Source organism: Mastomys coucha, unplaced genomic scaffold (assembly GCF_008632895.1).
Source record: "Mastomys coucha isolate ucsf_1 unplaced genomic scaffold, UCSF_Mcou_1 pScaffold20, whole genome shotgun sequence".
NCBI lineage: Eukaryota > Metazoa > Chordata > Mammalia > Rodentia > Muridae > Mastomys > Mastomys coucha.
The window spans coordinates 47,495,075-47,513,076 of record NW_022196903.1 but is presented as its reverse complement, the minus strand read 5'-3'; the positions used below and the strand labels follow the sequence as shown (position 1 = coordinate 47,513,076).

General features: G+C 39.4%; 1 protein-coding gene across 1 annotated transcript in view; it reads left to right on the top strand.

The window, feature by feature from the left end:
* Positions 1-18,002, top strand: part of Hibadh (3-hydroxyisobutyrate dehydrogenase) — a 105,432-nt gene that overhangs the window by 77,391 nt on the left and 10,039 nt on the right. The window contains exons 5-6 of the mRNA XM_031381933.1: positions 16,040-16,173; positions 17,453-17,529. Of these exons, the coding sequence (XP_031237793.1) occupies positions 16,040-16,173; positions 17,453-17,529 (211 nt within the window). The remainder of the gene's footprint in view (positions 1-16,039; positions 16,174-17,452; positions 17,530-18,002) is intronic.

The window sequence follows — 18,002 nt, the reverse complement described above, 5'->3', positions numbered from 1 at the left end:
TTTAATTTTGATTTGGTATTGTTTTTCTGAGACAAAGATATCTTATATAGCCCAGTTTGACTTCAAATTCTGTAACCCTTCTCTGACAGCTGTTTCCTGAGTGCTAGAATCACAGGCCTGTGCCAAGACCCCTGGGTAAGAAAGTTTAGGGGGATACACATTTTATGTAATGCTCAAATAACAGAATTCTTATATGTAGGTACTATGGTTTGTGTGGGTCTCCTCCAGAATTCAGGAGCATAAACTTAGTGGCTAACATGTTGGTAGGAAGAGATTGTGCTTTAAGAGCTATGTGGAAGGCTCGGTAGAGAAGCAGTTGCTCAGCCTGGGCAAGGCTGTGGGTGCAAGGCCCTGTTTCCGAAGCAGAAAAGAAGTAACTGGGTCATGAGGGCTCTCTTCCCACTTTGTGCATGGGGTTTAGTGTTCATAAAAGTCTGGTGGAGACCGCTTGTTCTTATTGTCCTTCCATTGTCATGTGCATACACACTGTTCTGTAGGTAAAGGGGTCTTTTATGTCATCAAGAAGTATTCTTTTTAATCCAAGGAGTGACCTTTTGTCTCCCTCTTTGATCATTTAAAGCATTGTAATAGCTTTCTTCCTGACATTGCAGTGACCAGATCTTACAAGCATCTTGTAAATAGATCATGCATATTTCTGACACTCATCTTCAGAATGTTCTTTTAAGATAACAAACCAAGAAAAAGTACTTATTTTTTTTTTAACTAAAATTCAATTCATCATTTCCCTAAGTTATTTTCTACATTACTTCTCTCCTGCCTGTGTTTTCTGTCAGTTTTTTAGACTTGATTTATTTAGTGAGTATTATATAAAGAGCTCATGATCCGGAAAGAGTAAACAGGTAAACAACAGAAGTGGCTAATGTGCCTGATGGTGGGAGGCCAAAAGATGTGTATGAGAGTGATGCTGACACAGGTGAGCCTAGCATCATCTTCATGGTCCCATGGGTGGGGGTTCTGCAAGTGACACTAAGACAGAACTTTAAAGAATAGGTACACTTTTGCCAGCTAAGTAAATGCCCAAGGTGGGTATCAGAGTAGGGTGTGAGTAGAGGCAGCATACCAGGGCAGGAGGGCCACTCACTGGAAGATCATTTGATCATTTTTTTTTTTCCTTCTGGGGAAAAGAAGGATCGACCCAGTTGGGCCAGTGTGCCAGGTCCAGTGAGGTGAGTGCAGGAAGCTAAGCTGCAGCTAGCCGTGTAAGTAAGGCAGAGATGCAGGCATTTTTAAGGAGAGAAGAAGTTGAACAGCCCTCATAGCAGTGAGTGAGGATTGGGTTCAAGGGAATGTGTAAGCAGAGAAAGATACCTTAAGTAATTACAATATTTTAAGTGAGAGATGAACAGATCCAAATCAAGATAATAGCTGAGAATTAGAGAAAAGTAATACAGTTTTGTTGAAACTCTGCTTTGTTCTAAGAACAAATAATATAATAATATAAGAATAGAATGAGAAAACCGTTAACAGTGTGCCTCAAGATATTGACTCTATGAGCCAAAAAAGGAGCATGAATACAGTAGAAAAAGCGGCACTAACGCTGTTAGGCAGCCGAACTCTGGGTCCAAATTTGTGCAACACTGGTTGGGGGTTCCACGCCTAGATTTAAGAGGCACAGCAATGTTCATCCATGTGAATAATGGGATGTGTTGGTTAATATTGACTGTCAGTTTGACAGGATCTACAGTCATCTAAAAGACAAACTTCTGGGCATGTCTGTAAGAGTATTTCTAGATTGGGTTGAGGTAGGTAGGCCCAACCTAACTGTAGATGGCATCATTCTATGTAGAGTCTTGGACTCACTCTTTTTGCTCCCTGACTGGATTCAGTGTGATGCCTGCCTTACCTTCTTGTTGCTGTGTCTTCCCTGCTGGACCGGATTACAGCCTCACAACTGCAGAGAAATTGACTTCTCTTCCCTTCAGTTGCTCTTGCTGGGTATCTTATGGCAGCAGTGTAGAGTGGAACTAGTTCAGAGACACTGATCCCATTTTCAGAGGCTGGACTAGGGGCAGTCTGCTGTTGACTGTTATCTAGGGCTGGTGTTGTCAGCAAACTAAGCATCTTGGTCTTAAAAGAAACATGATGGTTGAGAGGCCAGGCGCCGGACCAAAACCCTCTTTGCTACCTGACTGGATCTGCAGCATCCTTACATGGCAGGAGCTTTGCCACAGTAAGAACTGATCCTAAACTAGAAGCAAGGCTCCCAGGGCAGAGGTAAAATCAGAGAGGGTCAGATGAGTATCCATGGTCAGAGTAGGAATAAAGAATGGGGAGTGAACAAAACGTACTCCATTAGAAATAAGCCCAAAAGAGAGCAGCCGCTGGCCATGGAGAAAATTACTTGCTGAGAAAATACTAAAAATGAAATTTCACATGAGTCTTGACAGAAATGGCTAAATAAGGCATTGTGAAGTTATGTGACTCCAACGTAACATTTCATGAAACATCCCCCAAAGAAGACAAATTTTGAGCTACCTTGAAAAGAAAATTTAGTATGAAATGGAAAGACTGAAAAGATTTTTCAGTGTTTAGAGCAGTGCCTGCTTTTGCAGAGGACTTAGGTTCAGTTTCCAGAACTCACACAGTGGCTCACACCATCTATCTGTAATTCCAGGGGAATCTGCTGCCCTCTTCTGGCCCCAGTAGGCACCAGGCACACACATGGTGCACAGATGTATATGGGTGCTCATCATAGTAATAATATTAAACTTTAAAGTGTATTTTTAGATTTTTTTAAATTTTATTGTATGCATGTTTTGCCTGCATTTATGTATACAGATCATATGCATGCCTGGAGTCTGTAGAGAAAAAAGAATGCATTGGATGCCCTGGAACTGGAGTTACAGATAGTTATGAACCACCATGTGAGTGCTGGGAAGTGGACCTAGGACTTCTGCAAGAGCAAAGTGTTCTTAATCGCTGAGCTATCTCTCCAGCTCTAACAGTAAGAACTTTTGAAAATAAAATAAGTTGAAAAGAGTCTCAGCCTTTAGAAAAATTCAAGCTATATATTTATATATTACTATATTACTTACGCATCTGTCTGTTTAACATAATATGCATTTGACTAAAAAACCTTTTAGGAACTTTTTCTGTTGGGGGATTCATGTTAGGAAGTTACTGGGGTAGCTCTCAAGTTGACAGAAACCAGGGTGCAGTCCTGGTACTGTTTTGGGTTCTTTCTCCTTGCTGCAGAATCCTTTTGGTTTTGTTGCCATGTGGGTGGGGTACTCTTTTCATGTTTTTTGGATTTGTTATCAGAAGAAGGAGGATGGAAAACTATACCAGACAGAAACATAACCCAACTGTGAATTTCTCTGTGTAAATTGTCACCAGAGTCCTGTAGAACTAGTGATCTGAGATTCCAATCTTAGTGAGGCTGCTCTACAGCTCCTAGTACAAGTGAGTGGCTATGCCTGAAGAAGAACCACTTTAGGGTGTGACTGGAGGAGACGATGCAGGGTACATGTTAGGACATGCTGAGTTGTGCCTGTGAGGACCAACAGTAAGAAGCATATTATATGTAGCTCATGTGCTGTGCATGCTGTCAAGAGGTAGGTTGTATTAAAGGATGAAGAGCTGAAAGGCTATTTTCCATGGCGGGTTGTTACATATGGCTCCACTTTAAAGAAAGTAAGACAAGAAATAGAACTGCCGTAATTCTCACAAAACCAGATGGAGAATTCTCTTCACTTAACAGTTATCAGCACTCAAGTAAATAGTTGCCTTTATACTATACATGGGCTTGCTGCATGCTGTAAATGTATTTACTCTAAAGTTTTAGTATTTGAAGTTTACTACAATAAAGAGATTGCCAGCTGGGGGCAAACTGTAAATAGTAATGTGTCCTTTATGTTCATGCAAACATGGTTAGTTTTCCTTACTTGCGGCTGCCTCATATCATTAGAAATGATTACAGAGTGAGACTTGGTGGCTGAGGAGTTAGCAAGAATAATGGGTAAGGATCCTCAGCATCTCATGATATAAGCAGCGGAGTTCAGAGATGGGCTCCTGGTTAGCCAGGAGTAGCTGTATTTGCTCAGCATTCTCTTCATTTCTTGTGGTCTCTTCACTCTATGGCTGTTAGGTCATCTTGCCCTTTGCTTACTCCTCCAAGGTCATCCTCACTTGTCAGCTGTCACTTTTCCTTCCTTTAAAGTTACAACATGTTCTTGATAAAGTGGAGGGAAGGTAATGATCACATTTTCTTTTGTAGCAAGATGGGGCGATAGGGTCCAGGCTGATGTGGAGTATGGCAGTAATTGGATTACCAGACCTTGATTATTAGCATTTTAAACTTTGATTATTTATGCTGATGAAAAGACTATGAAATGTGTAGGAAAAATTGCTAATTCCTATCATAGAAGAGAAATTGTTTAAAGATGCTTTTAAAGGTTAAAATAAAAGTGCACTGAAGTTATAAGCTACTTAATAATAGACTTATTTTGTTTTTCAATTATTCTTAAAGCTGAAAGATACAGTAGTTACACAATGAGTTTTTGTTTTTATACTATTAGAATGTGCTCTGTCACTCTGTGCCCAAAGACAGAACTTCAAAACTCAGTGTTCTGCAAAGGGACTGTCCTGGTTCTCTGTAGACTTTGGACATGGGGCTCTCAGGAGCCTGGAGTTTCATTACAGCTCAGCACTGAGCACCATCTCAGTCTGGGCAGATGTCAGGGAATAATTGTTCTTTAAGCGATTTACAAAATGAAGGTAAACCATTTTATGCTTTGATTATCCACCAGTTAAATCCCTCTGCATTTCTTTTGGCTTTCTATGATGCCTGGTCCTCCTCAAGCCATGCTAGCACCATACAGAATATTCTGTTGCTTTCAGCATAAGCAGGGCTATTGTGATATTTATCTGAATTCAAACAAGGCTAATTAAAAGAGCTGCTGACAGTTGTTGTGATCTGACTTTGACTGTAGCTTGATGGTCATTATGGGTAAATAATGAACCAGGTCTGCAAATGTAGCAGCTGCCAACTTGGGATAGAAGAACGGCTATTGCTTCCAATTTAAGGATCTATCGACCGCTTCTCTTCTCCCTGCAGATCTTCTGCAGAAAACAAATGTTTTCTGCTGCTGTGTATTGTGGTTTCAGCTGTTTCAGATATAGCCTATAATTTCCTTCTTTAATATTTAACTTAGGACATTATTAGCTTTCAGAGTTAACAACTTTTCTGTTTTAAAAAAGTTCGGCTTTGTCCTTGTGAATGCCGTAACCAGCTAACCAGCTATGGCTATTTATATGCATTTAATTTGTACATTGTGCAAGAAGTAGTATAAATAGCAAGGTATGATTTATGCCAGTGTTTCAAAATCCTTCATAGATAGCTTTTTTGGTTAAGAGATTGGCTCATGCCCGATGCTTTTGTTTTCATAAAAATAGACACCTCTTGCCAGACCTAAGGTTTAGGTTTTGTTCACTTCTTCAGTGGCTTTGGAGTATTTTGATACGTGCTGTATTTATCAATTCGGAGTAGCTGCAGTGGCTTTCATTAAAATGCAACAGTGAATATATTGTCACTTCATCATGAGCATCTCCTTGTCCTATTAGTGAGTAGGAACAGGTACATTAAAGGTGGTCGAGAGAACAGATTGCATCCATAGATTAATGCACTTCCCTGCAGATTTCCTACACTTCAGAATGCAGCTTCTGGTTCTAATAGTTGCAATCTAGAAATTTCATACAAGCCACTACTGAACACCATCCTACCACTTAGTCACTTGCCTTGGAAAAGCCTGTCTGCATTATGTAAAGCCTGAGGATACAGCAGTGCTTTGTGCATAATGTGGCCAAGCTTCGAGATCTTGCTGGGAGGAAATGATCTCAACATGCCCCTGGAAGAGAATCTTACTTTGAAAAAATAATGATGAAAAATTGCTTATTTTGCCATGTGTTTGTCTTTGTTTCTTTCAGGAAACACTAACCAAACTTTGTTCATCAGACTCCAAAAGAGTGCTGTGAATGTTTTTGCTTTTTCATTTCCAGCTTGGATTATGCCAGAAGTAATGTTAACAAGGGGTTATGTTATGCTGGCTTATGTTAAACCAGATCACCCCTAACATGTGCAGAGCCATTCATCTGTGTCACCAAAACCCAGGAGAACATCTGACATGGGCTCTGAAACAGAAACAGTGATCACTTACAAATCAAACATGGCACGCTCTAAACTGATTGTGCACGGCAATCTTTTCTAGAAAGGACAACTAATTGAACATGATAAAGTGTAAAGTTAATTAACACCCTTAAATTTGTTGATTACTTTCACGGGATTATATTGTTCGTTGAGTAGCAGCTTTCTGTCCCAGCTGTCGCCTTTTTTCAGCGAATGACACTGGTAAACAATAGAGACACCATAACAAGTCGTAAATGGTCCCTGTGACAGCAGCCCCTTGTGAGGCTGCATCTGTAGAAAATGATTAGAACAATTGCATTTTAAAGACAGCTCACATTGCAGCCCAAGTCCCATCGGCCCTCTTCTTGATCTCTTTTGATGGCAGACTGGTTAAAACATTTAAGTTCTTTTGAGTAAATTAGGTGATTTACTGCGTTTTTCCTGAGAGTGCTTTGGCAGCTCGGCTTTTACAGTGTTAAAGGCAGCTATAGCTATAGTCCTGCGTTTGAAGGCCTCTTTCAGATAGGCGTGGAGAATCAAGCTCACTTGTGACTCCTAAGAGGTTATCTTAGGTTACCCATCCTTGGTTCAGCCTTTTTTGGTAAGGCCAATTTCCAAATTTCAGTTCTTTGGTAATCTTAGGTCCAAGACTTTGACTTGCTTAGGCTGAATAGGTTTACTTGCTACATTTAAGTTTTATGATATTTGCGGTTTACTATGTCAAATACCTTTCTTTTATATTCTCTGCTGCTTCCGCATAAGCATGGCACCTTTTGAGTCTAAAATTTAGATGGAGGAACTAAGATTTAATGGTATTAGGATTTGTCTGAGCCACAAATGTGATTTGAGTGGAGATTTCACCTAGGCCACTTAATTTGAATCACGTGTTTTCATTTTTACCTTTTTATGATAATGTCCCTATATACACACACACTTGGGTTTCTTTATATGGCGTTAAGTGAAGATGCCAGTGCCACATACTGAGAAATCACACTGCTCCAAAATTGAGGTTTTCTTTTTGTATGTACTTTATGAATAGCAATGGTATTTATTACTTATAACACGCTGGTTTGGTAATGTGTATATGTTGTAGACAGCTAGATGGAGCTTTACCTCACTCACATTCAAAGAGCTCATGCCCTCTTGACACACCACAAGACAAAACATGGGTTTGAGTAGTTATGAGTGCTTTATCCCAGTGCCCCTCAGAATTCTGCAAGAATGGAAAAAGAAGCCAAGACTGTGGGGCTCTTACATCGAGTGCAGTCTTGGAGAGGAGCTGGTCAGGGAAGGGTGATGGGGAGGGAATTTCGTGTGAAGGGGCAGTGAGCATGTGCGCACAGAAACCCACAGTTCTCAGTGTACGCAGCGAGCTAGTTTTTGTTGCAGTGGTAGAAATACTTATCATTCATTGACAAGAAAGCTGAAGATTTGAAAATTAGAAGTGATATAAGGAGAGAAAACTTAAAAATCCACTGCTTCCTTCAACTCTAAGATCAAAGGAGGGAGGTAACAACAGTAGGAGCTCACTGTCCTGTGCTGAGTCAGACATACAGCTTCTTCAGAGAAAGTAACTGACTTGGTGGGGGACATATGCGACTCTCCAAGGCCTGCTCAGTAAGAACAATGTCTGTAGCTGGTTGTGCTCATAGGAAGGCATTATCTGAGACACCAGTCTGTACTCGTTCTTAAGTCGAACTGCCTCAAATAGGGAGACAGATTAGCATGTGTATTAGAACCAGGTGATTAATGTTGATTTTTACTGTTTTACAGATGTTAGACCAAGTCAGTCAGAAGGGAAGAACTGAGTATTAACTTAGTTCACTTTGAGCAAAGAATCCTTTAACATAAAAATATGAAAAATGTTATTCATTATTTAATTTTCTATATTCTATGTAAAGTACCAAATGAGCATTAAAAAATATGTAACCTTAAAATATGTAACTCAGTTCAAGGAAAAATTCTTTTTTATTCCTCTCTAAATGAAGTTTGCTCTTACTTTGAACATAACTTTTTAATTTAATTTTATTGTGAAATCTTTGTTTTGTATTTGTTAATGGTGAGTTGTTCTTTTCTTTTGTTCACCTTTTGGGATGTGTGTGTGTGTGTGTTGTGTGTGTGTGTGTGTGTGTGTGTGTGTGTATTTGATTGTGTATGTTTGTATTTGATGTGTACTGTGTGTGTGTGCAGAGTACCAACATTGGCATCGTTTCCTCATGGCTCTCACTGTTTATTGAGGAGGGTTGTCCACTGAACAGAAGGAGAGCTCTCTATTTGGTTACCTTAGCCAGCTTGCTCCTAAGATCTCTGTCTGTCCTAGAGAATAGGATTATAGGTTGCTACCACACCTGCCTGGCTTTACATGGGTCCTGGGGATCCGAACGCTCATCCTAATTCCTGCACAGCAGCAGCTTTATCCACTCAGCCGCATCCCTAAGCTTTTAGTTGGCTCTTAATTGATAAAAATAGTATGTTACATATCATATATGATATGATTTTTAAGGATATGTATACTTTGTTGAATGGCTAAGTCAAAGCTGTCTAGCATGCAATATTGCATATACTTAATTTTAGTTATGAGGGTACTTAAAATCTACTCTTAGCAATTGACAGAAATACAATTCACTGTTACTAATGTTAGTTATCACATTTTTCAGTGGACTTCTGAACTTCACCATCTGTATTTCTGATTTTCTGCTTTCTAAACATATTGCTCTGATAAGCGGATACAAAGCTCTGTCTGCATAGAAGCGGGAGCTTTGTGTGGTTAGGGAACAGGTGGACTCTGAGCACTTTGGGACATCCCACACTGTCTGCTCAGGTCATAACTACTTCACTGTCTCAGATTTGCAAGTGCATTTAGACACCATATGAGTATTTGGGAAGGTTTGGAAGGAGAAAAGGAAAGAGGGGAATGGCACAATTATACTATAATCTCAAAAGAAAAATGTAAAGGTATAAACCCCTGAGTCCCTGAGCCTTGGGTGCTAAAGTTGTATATAGTGTATCCTTGGTAAGTGGAGGGTAAAGATAGAGTTCTGTGTTCCCTATGACTTTATATTTTAGATTTTCTGGAATATTCGTTTTTCAAATGTTCTCCAAATATGCCAGGAAACAGATCTTAATTTTTGTTTCAGGAAACATTTACCATGTTACCAGATTCCATGTACCTGTCTTGAGAAGATTTCTTGATTTCTCTTTTGCATTTTTCAACAATAGAAGTTCAAAAAAAAAAGAAGAAGAAGAAGGAACCAGGATTTGATGGTGATTGCCATCTGTCCTCTGAACCAACCCTGATATCATATAATGCTATTTTTTGAACATATCTCTTTTCTGTAGTTATGATTTAGATCTTTCAGTTTTTCTTTTAAGATTATGATTGTATCATTTTCATCTCCCCACTCCCAAACCCAAATACCCAGCCTAGCTTGTTTTCGAATTCATGGTCCCTTTTTCATTAATTGTTATATAGACGCATATATACATTTCCTAAGTACAAGCGGCTCGGTGTGCATGTTCCTCATATGTATGTTCTCAGGGCTGGCCGTTTGGTATTGGATGACCAGTTGTTGTGCTCTTCCCTGGGGAAGACTGTTTTTCCCACTCAGCATTCCTAAGGTAGCTATTGTTCTCTGTTTACGGTTGGCCTCCTTGGTCTTCCTGTTCCTTCTCCACAATGGTCCCTGAGCTTTAAGTTTAGGTGTTGTGTGTAGGTGTATCCTTGGGGAGTGGAGGGTAAAGTTAGAGTTCTGTGTCTCCCATGATGTTACATTTTAGACTTCCTGGAATATTCATATCTCAAATGCCAGGAAACATATCTCATTTTTTTATTTGGGAAACATATTTACTCATTGAATTTTTTTACCTAGCTATTAAAGCACTGACTAGATAACTTGCTGATGGTACTTTTCTTCTTTGAGTCTGTGAACATTTATACTTCTCTACCTTGCATAAAACTGGTTTTTATTGGCTTGTATGGAATTTCTTGACCCTTATCCTCCTACTAACAGGGGATCTTGTACAAACTGAGTAGTAAGAGCTGGTTCTTAGTACCAGGTTGAAAACCACTGAATGATGGGTTTCCAGTTGTGGGATTTGTGTGTGTGTCAACTGTAAGTCTCTGTTTTTAAAATAGGAAGACTGGCTAACTTAGACTTTGAGTATGCATAAGAATGTTTCTCTTCACACTGCCACAATGTGATAGATACCTGTGGCTTTTAAGAGCAAAGTATTTGTCTTAGTTTGGGTTTATTGCTGCTTTGAGACACCATGACCAATGCAAACCTTATAAAGGACAACATTTGACTGGGGCTGGCTTACAGTTTCAGAGGTTCAGTGTATTCGTTGTGGCAGGGAGAATGGCAGCATGCAGGCAGACATGGTGCTGGAGAAAAAGCTAAGAGTTCCGTATCTTGGTCCAAAGACAGCCAGGAGAAGAAGACTGTGTCCCTTGAACACTTGGGGCCCTCAGACCTCACCCCCACAGTCATGCACTTCCTCCAACAAGCCCATGCCTCCTAACAGGAGTACTTCCCAGAGGCCAAGCAGATTCAGACCATCCAAGTATTCATGTTTGTTTTGAGTGATTTGAGCATTTGCATTTTCATTTGTTTGTATAATTGAATTCATTGTTTTTCTTCTAGGACTGTGGGAGAGAGTTTCTAAAGACATGATTGTAAGAACTGGCTAGAAGCTTTAAAGGCAGCTACAAGGGTTTGGGCTTGTTGGGTTTAGTTAGTATATGTAAAAAAAGAAAAAGGAGGTTTTTTTTTTTTACACTTGTTCTTAGCTAAAAGGCCAAGAAGCAATAAAGTAGACTATATAGGGTGTTGTGGGCTTAATTAACTGAAGGACATTTTATTTATTTACTTACTTACTTACTTTTGAGACAAGGTCTCTCTATATTTTTCTGGCTATCCTGGAACTCACTCTGTAGACCAGACTGGCCTAAAAATCAGATCCTCCTGCCTCTGCCTCTCAAGTGCTGGAATTAAAGGTATGCACAATATAACCTACTAGACAGTTTGATTTAAGCCATTCTGCAAAGTGTGCATATCTTTTATTGGAGGGGGAGGGGTTTCGAGACAGGGTTTCTCTGTGTAGCACTGGCTGTCCTGGAACTCACTCTGTAGACCAGGCTGGCCTTGAACTCAGAAATCTGCCTGCTTCTGCCTCCCCAGTGCTAGGATTAAAGGCGTGCATCACCACCGCCCGGCAAGTGTGCATATCTTAAAGTATTGCATTATACATAATAAGTAGTATACTATGTCATTTATCATGATCAGCCTTTTTTCTAATAGGAAACTATTGTATAGAGTCAGGTGTACCCCAGTTTTGTGTGTTAGCATCATACATGTTTGAATGTGGATTCATGTAAATTTGAAAACCCCACATGGTCATAGAATCATGTTGTCTGACTGCCCTCATAGATTGGAAGTGGATAGAGCAGGCAGCATTTGAGTGGCTTACTAGAGTGACAAAAAAACTTGGTAAACCCTTAGCATCATTGAGTGTTTCTGTGAGAACAGGTCTCACCTGGTACTCCATCTCAGTGTTTCTTCCCTTTTGCCTTCTGTCTTAGTCTACTTTGTGATACTTTAGCAGCACTTGAGAGCCTGGGAACTAGGGATATAGAGTTGGTAGAGTACTTGTCTAATATGCTCAAGGCCCTGGAGTTGATGCCTAGCAACCACCAGAAGCACCACTCCCAAGAAAAAGGGAGGGGCTAGTTAATTTATAAGGGACAGAATCTTATTTCTTATGGTTCTGAAGGTTGGGAAATCCAAAATAAAGGGCTGTCATTTGTCAAGGGCCATTATTGGCTTGGAGGAGCAGGATTTGGGGGTGGGGAGATAAGAATGAGAGAGGCCACACTTGGCCTTTCATAAGAAACCCATACCCTTGAAGTTGCATGAGTCCATGCATGATGGAGCCTCCATGTTCTAATGACCTCTCATTGAGTCTCACTGTTTAACACTGTTGTCTTGGAGATGACTTACTTTTTAGAGTACACATTTAAGGCATAGCCTCTCCTTCTCTGTCTTTCTCTGGGTAAATTGTCATCTACTGAACATCTCTTTTGTACCAGGCTCAGAGGGTGTGGGCCTCATGAGTCAGCTATCTCTACTTTCCCAGAAATAGTGCTCATCTTATCAGTAATAAAGGTATTGAAATAAGTAGGGGCAGTAAGTGATATAAAGCAGGAAAGTTAACAAGTGATAAGTCTGGCTTCTCTGAAAAGGCTCATATTGAGCCTGGTTCATGATTATTGGAAAATTCGTCAGTAGTAGTTTGGAGAAGAATATGCCAAACTGAAAAGAATAAGTGCAAGGCTTGGAGATGAGATAAGGTCATGCTTGATCTGTTTCAGGGACAGCCAGAGGCCAGAGTGCCTTGAAGCATGAGTGACAGAAAGATGAATAAGACAGGAGAAGAAGCTGTGGCTTTATTAAAAGAAGGCCCATTAGGGCTTTGTAGGACTTTGGATCTTATACTGAGCATGATGGGAAGCTTTGGGATGGCTGAGAGTAGAGAAAAAGCACAGGCTATATTTATATTCTAGGAGAGTTCCTCTGGCTATTGTGTTGAGAATAGATGTTGGAGACCAGGGCAGATGGGAGATCAAATGCACAGACCAGGGTTATAGAAAAAAGTGGCCAGGTCATAGGCGTATAACTTCTTAGAAGCAAGGATACATGTGATTAAGCTTTCACCCTACAGCTAACTACAGAGCTTGATGCTTATTTAGGTACCCAGTAGCCTGTGTTGAATGATAAGCAAATATGGATTTTCCATGTCTTCCCATAAGATACACTCAACTGTCATTGATTTTCCAGGAAATCTTCATGGTGATTTTTTTCCCCTCCCCACTCTTACTTTTTTGAGACAGGGTCACATTTTGTTGCTTAAAGTTGGTCAGAATTCATGATTTGGCTACCTTAGCCTCCCAAGTGGTATGGCAGGCATATGCCAACACACCCAGCTTACAGTGTTGTAATCTTAACACTAACCAAACATGGACTTCTACAGAACTTCTTAACCTGGGCCAGCCTGCTTCTCTTGTTATGGAGTCAGCCCACAGCAGCTAATATTCAGCAAACAAGGATAAAACTAACCTAGAAGAGACAATGACAGATAACCAGATAGGGAAAATGCCTACTCACACACTCAAATTATAAAGACCTTGTGTTTAAGTGGTATTTACAGCTACTCTATAAAGAAGTATTAATGCCTTTCCCATTTTATACACTGTCTTGGAGTTACTTCTTTATAATCACACAACTAGCAAGTATTACTCTCAAAACCAGTTATTACATCTCCAGAGCCTTTTATTCTCTGAACCATGATTATTGATTTATTTTCTAAACAGTCATCTATTGAATATATCATACAGTATACAACATAATAAGCAAGACCCCATGCTGAACCTGTAGGAAAAATCAGATAAAGAAAATCAAAGATTTTAGTAATATATGGTAAATGCTATAATAGAACTGAAACAATTGGTTTTATGTATACTATTATTAAAATATAAACTAAAATACAGGTTTAAGATCTGAAGTAGTAGGGGCTCCAGTGTTTCAGATTTAGGATTTTTTTTTCAGATGTTGGAATATTTGAATATATATGGAAATACCTTAAGATTGAAACCCACATTTAAGATTCATTTCTGTCCCCACCCCCAACCAACCATAGGCTGAAGGTTATTTCACATAGAATTTTTAGAGTGCCTGCATTTTGACTGCATCCTATTGCCTAAGGATAGATGCTCAATTTTCTGTTGTGGTTTCATGTTGGTGCTCAAAAAGGGTTGGATTTAAAAGAAACTTCTGATTTTTAGATTGTTGAATTAAGAATGGCCAACCTCTAGGCAGTGTCTAGGCACATGTCTTTGAGCCCAGTGCTCAGGAGGCAGAAGCAGATGAATCTCTGAATTCAAGGCCATCCTGTTCTATAGAGTTCCAGGACAGCACGACCACACAGAGAAACCCTGTCTCAGAAAGCCAAATAAAAAAGTCAACCTATTTGAGACAACCTGTTTGGACTTGAATTCAAGTGACCCATCAAGGCCATAAACTTAGTGCTTATTAGCGATGGACATGAAGACCTAGGAGTGTCTTCAGAAGTCCGGCGGGGAGGGGGCTTTTAAAAGCTCTGGAGTCCCAGCTTTCCAGATGTCCTTTCCATCTACAGATGCACAGGGGGTGTTGAGCTTCTTTTATTATCCCTTTAGTTCTGTCCCGCACTGGAAGTAGGTTTGATGGTGTTAAAGGAGTGTGTGGGACAATAGGATTTGGTCCCAAGAATTGCCAAAGCTTTCAGAATTACTCCGTTTAATCAGACACTACACTGGGGCGTATAGGTTGTGATAAGGTCAGAAATAACACTGTCACAGAGAGAGAAAGAGTGGGACTGCCAAGGACTTTGAATCAAGGGTAAATTTTTCTTTCTTGTGAGCTTTTCTTGCTTAAGTAACTTATTTCGTCTTTTTGAAATATGTGTTTGAACAAGTGAGAAAGTGCACCTGTCAAAAGATTAACCAGCTGAGAACCATTGTCAGCATTAATTTTCCTTCAATAAATGACTCTCTGAAGCTATTTAGCCGTCTGTAATCTAGATTCAGAGCTACTGAATCTATGATGGATAGTGCTCCGTTTGTTTGTAAGCTTTGACTTAAATTGTCTACTTAATTTCTGCAGGTCAGATCAACAGGATTAGGAGACAGGGTGGTTCTGTGGTTTGAATAAGAGTGGGTAATGAATTGAGCAAAATAATTTTGAAACATTAATAGTTTACCATCTTGGTGAAGTAAATTAGAAACTAGCAAAATGACAGTCACTCAAATGTCATTATCAAAATGTTAAAATAATTAGGTTTTTGTACATAATCCTTTCCAAAGTGTAACTACTGCTGTTATGAAATGAGGTAATTTAACTTCTTGTGAGTGTTGTAGGCTTCCATGTGTAAGGAATGAACTCCCAAGATTGTTCGGCTTGCATCACACTGACTTTTGCTTTTAGTGATGGTTAAAGGTAATATGAACCAGGAAAGAGAAAGTGCTTGATTTGGCAATAGCAAAATATTGACAATTTAATTTTAATGTTTAAAAACCATATTTCATGGAGTAAGTTAAATTGAAATCTGGTCCTCACTCATAGCTGTCTGTTCTAATGGCCAGGTCTAATCATGGTACAGCTATAGTTTCCTATTTCTAGTTGCAAGTAAGCCGTAAAATAATTACAAAAACAGAAGTTGTGCTAATGTAGCTTATCCACATACTTACTTTTTTTGAACAATAAATCTAACTTAAAAATTATGAACAAAGACATCTCAGTATTAAACACGTTAATTTTTAAAATTTATTTCATATTTAATTAAAAAGTTGCAGCCCTTCTCCCTCTATGAAGAAAGACAGGTCTAAATTAAGAAGTTGTTTCACTGATGAGAAAAGTCAGATGGGACTGGAAAATGTATGAGAGTAGTCTTGATAAGCAACCATGTCTTCCTTGAAAGTGAGCCTTGCTACCTGAACATCTGTGTGTGGCCGAAGAGTCAGGTCTCTAGATCTCATCAGTAGGTGAACTGTGGAGAAGCTTGTGAGCCACACACCTCAAATGCTATCTTTAGAGCAGGTTCCTCTGTGTGCTGTGCTGCTAGCTGGGGCCCCAGTAAACAGTATGGGTGGCTGGCTATGTATGACTTTGGGCTTTATGATTAACCTCCATTATACTTAGTTATTGGAACATTCCTTCAGAAATTTGTAGAATCATACACATGCCTAGCAGAAATACATTTTTGAGGCAAGGGATTTAAATTTGGCTTTTGGGTTTGTCTCTCATTTTGGTATTTTATTTGAGTGGTTTTGCTTCAATCTCTTTTCCCCAAATGACTCAGGTGTAGGAGCTGCTCGGTCTGGAAACCTTACATTTATGGTGGGAGGAGTTGAAGATGAATTTGCTGCTGCCCAAGAGTTGCTGAAATGCATGGGCTCCAATGTGGTATACTGTGGAGCTGTTGGGACTGGGCAGGTAAAGTTGTCACACAATAACATGACTCAGTATAAAATGTCCTTTCTTTTTTCTGACCACAAGCTTGCCCCTCTTTACTTGGCTCATGCTGAGGATTCCATGCTTGGATTCTAGGTTACATTGGGATAAGTTGGCTTTTCAGTGTTCTTAGGTCTGGACAGATGTTAATACAGTGAGAAGTAACCTGTGTACTTTAATCTTTTTGAATAACAAATCATTTCCTTTAAAAATATGAGATGGCTTTCAGTACTGAACTCTTAATAGAACTAAGTGCCCCTCTCCAGTTCCTCATGCATGCACATATTTCATTCTTTCTGATAATGCTTTTGCCCAGTCAATAGACTTTCATATTAAGTATCTTTATTGGGCTGAATTTACCATTCTCAAAGCTGTATGAGTTTTACTTCAGCAATCTCACTGTTGATCATCTTGATCATTCCACCGGTTACCTGGGTCTGATCTTCTGTTATCTCATATATAGTGCTGATCAGAAGGGCAGTAGATCCCTGTTTTCTACCATGTCCGATTTTAATTTTTCTCCCCCACTTTACAGTTTTAACTATCAAATTTGCCCACATTTCCATAGAACAGATATGAGTAATGCTCTTTTACTTCTAGGCTCATTCCATGCTTCTCTGTATTTAATCCTCTTATATACTTACCATTTATTCTGATGTCCATCTTTTTTCTTACCTATTTACATCATGTCCTAACCTTCAGAGAGATGATTTCTGGTTCCACCTTCTCTGGGGCCCCTGTTTTTAGTGATGAAATTACTAGGACTGAACTCTGAGATTGACTCAGTTCTTCCTGCCCCACTCCTAACACATGCTCACATTCACTCCATTCTTCCTGAACCCTGCTGTCTGCTCTACCACATACTTTACCATTTATTGCTCATTTGGTCATCTGTTCCCTTTCATATAGCATATCATTCCCACTTGCAAATTAGAATGTAAATCCATTCCTTAGAGAACAATGCTATATGGATCATTCATCCTTAGAGTGTTGAGGCCACAGTAGTAAAGTCATTTATTACCAAGCTAAAGAAAACCCTAGGCTCTGCTGAGGACAGTGTATTAGGTTCAGAGGGAAATACACTGAACCACGTTTCCTTACCTCCTGGAGAGAATCCACAACTGAATGTTGGTTGTACATTGGTTGGTTGGTTGGCTGGGTGGTTGATTTGAGAACCCTGTAGAATCAGGTAAAAAAAAAAAGCTTTTTTAGAAGTTATAACTTGAAAATAAAGATCCTTACTAATGCTCTCTGTTTTCAGTCTGCAAAGATCTGCAACAACATGCTGTTAGCTATAAGTATGATTGGAACCGCTGAAGCTATGAACCTTGGGATCAGGTTTGTTGAAAAGAACATTTTTGTATACTAATAATTTTCATTGTTTTCCCTATTTGAATTTTTATGTTAAAATAATGATGTTCATGAGAGTAAATGAGTTTGTTCAGGAGCATGTTGAAAGTGCTTCATTATTGAATTGTGATAGACTTTGCTTATTGGACAAGCAATAGGACTCTAGGGAACATCAACACTCTTTGCCACAGCCGTAAAATGTATTACACTGTGCACTGAAGTTATATTATACTTTTTATATGGAAGCCCCATATCTTCTATTATACTGAAGTGGAAAAACTGTAAAATTCAAACCTATTTTGGCAATGTTGAGACAGATTTAAATGAAACATGCTTCAAATGAGTTATGAATTCAAGTGCTATGCTACCATGTGACTAGTTTCATGTGCCTGCTTTAAACAGAATCTGTACTAGCAAGGGTCTTGGTGGTCTGTTGTCAGGACAACCAGGCTTCCATTCCT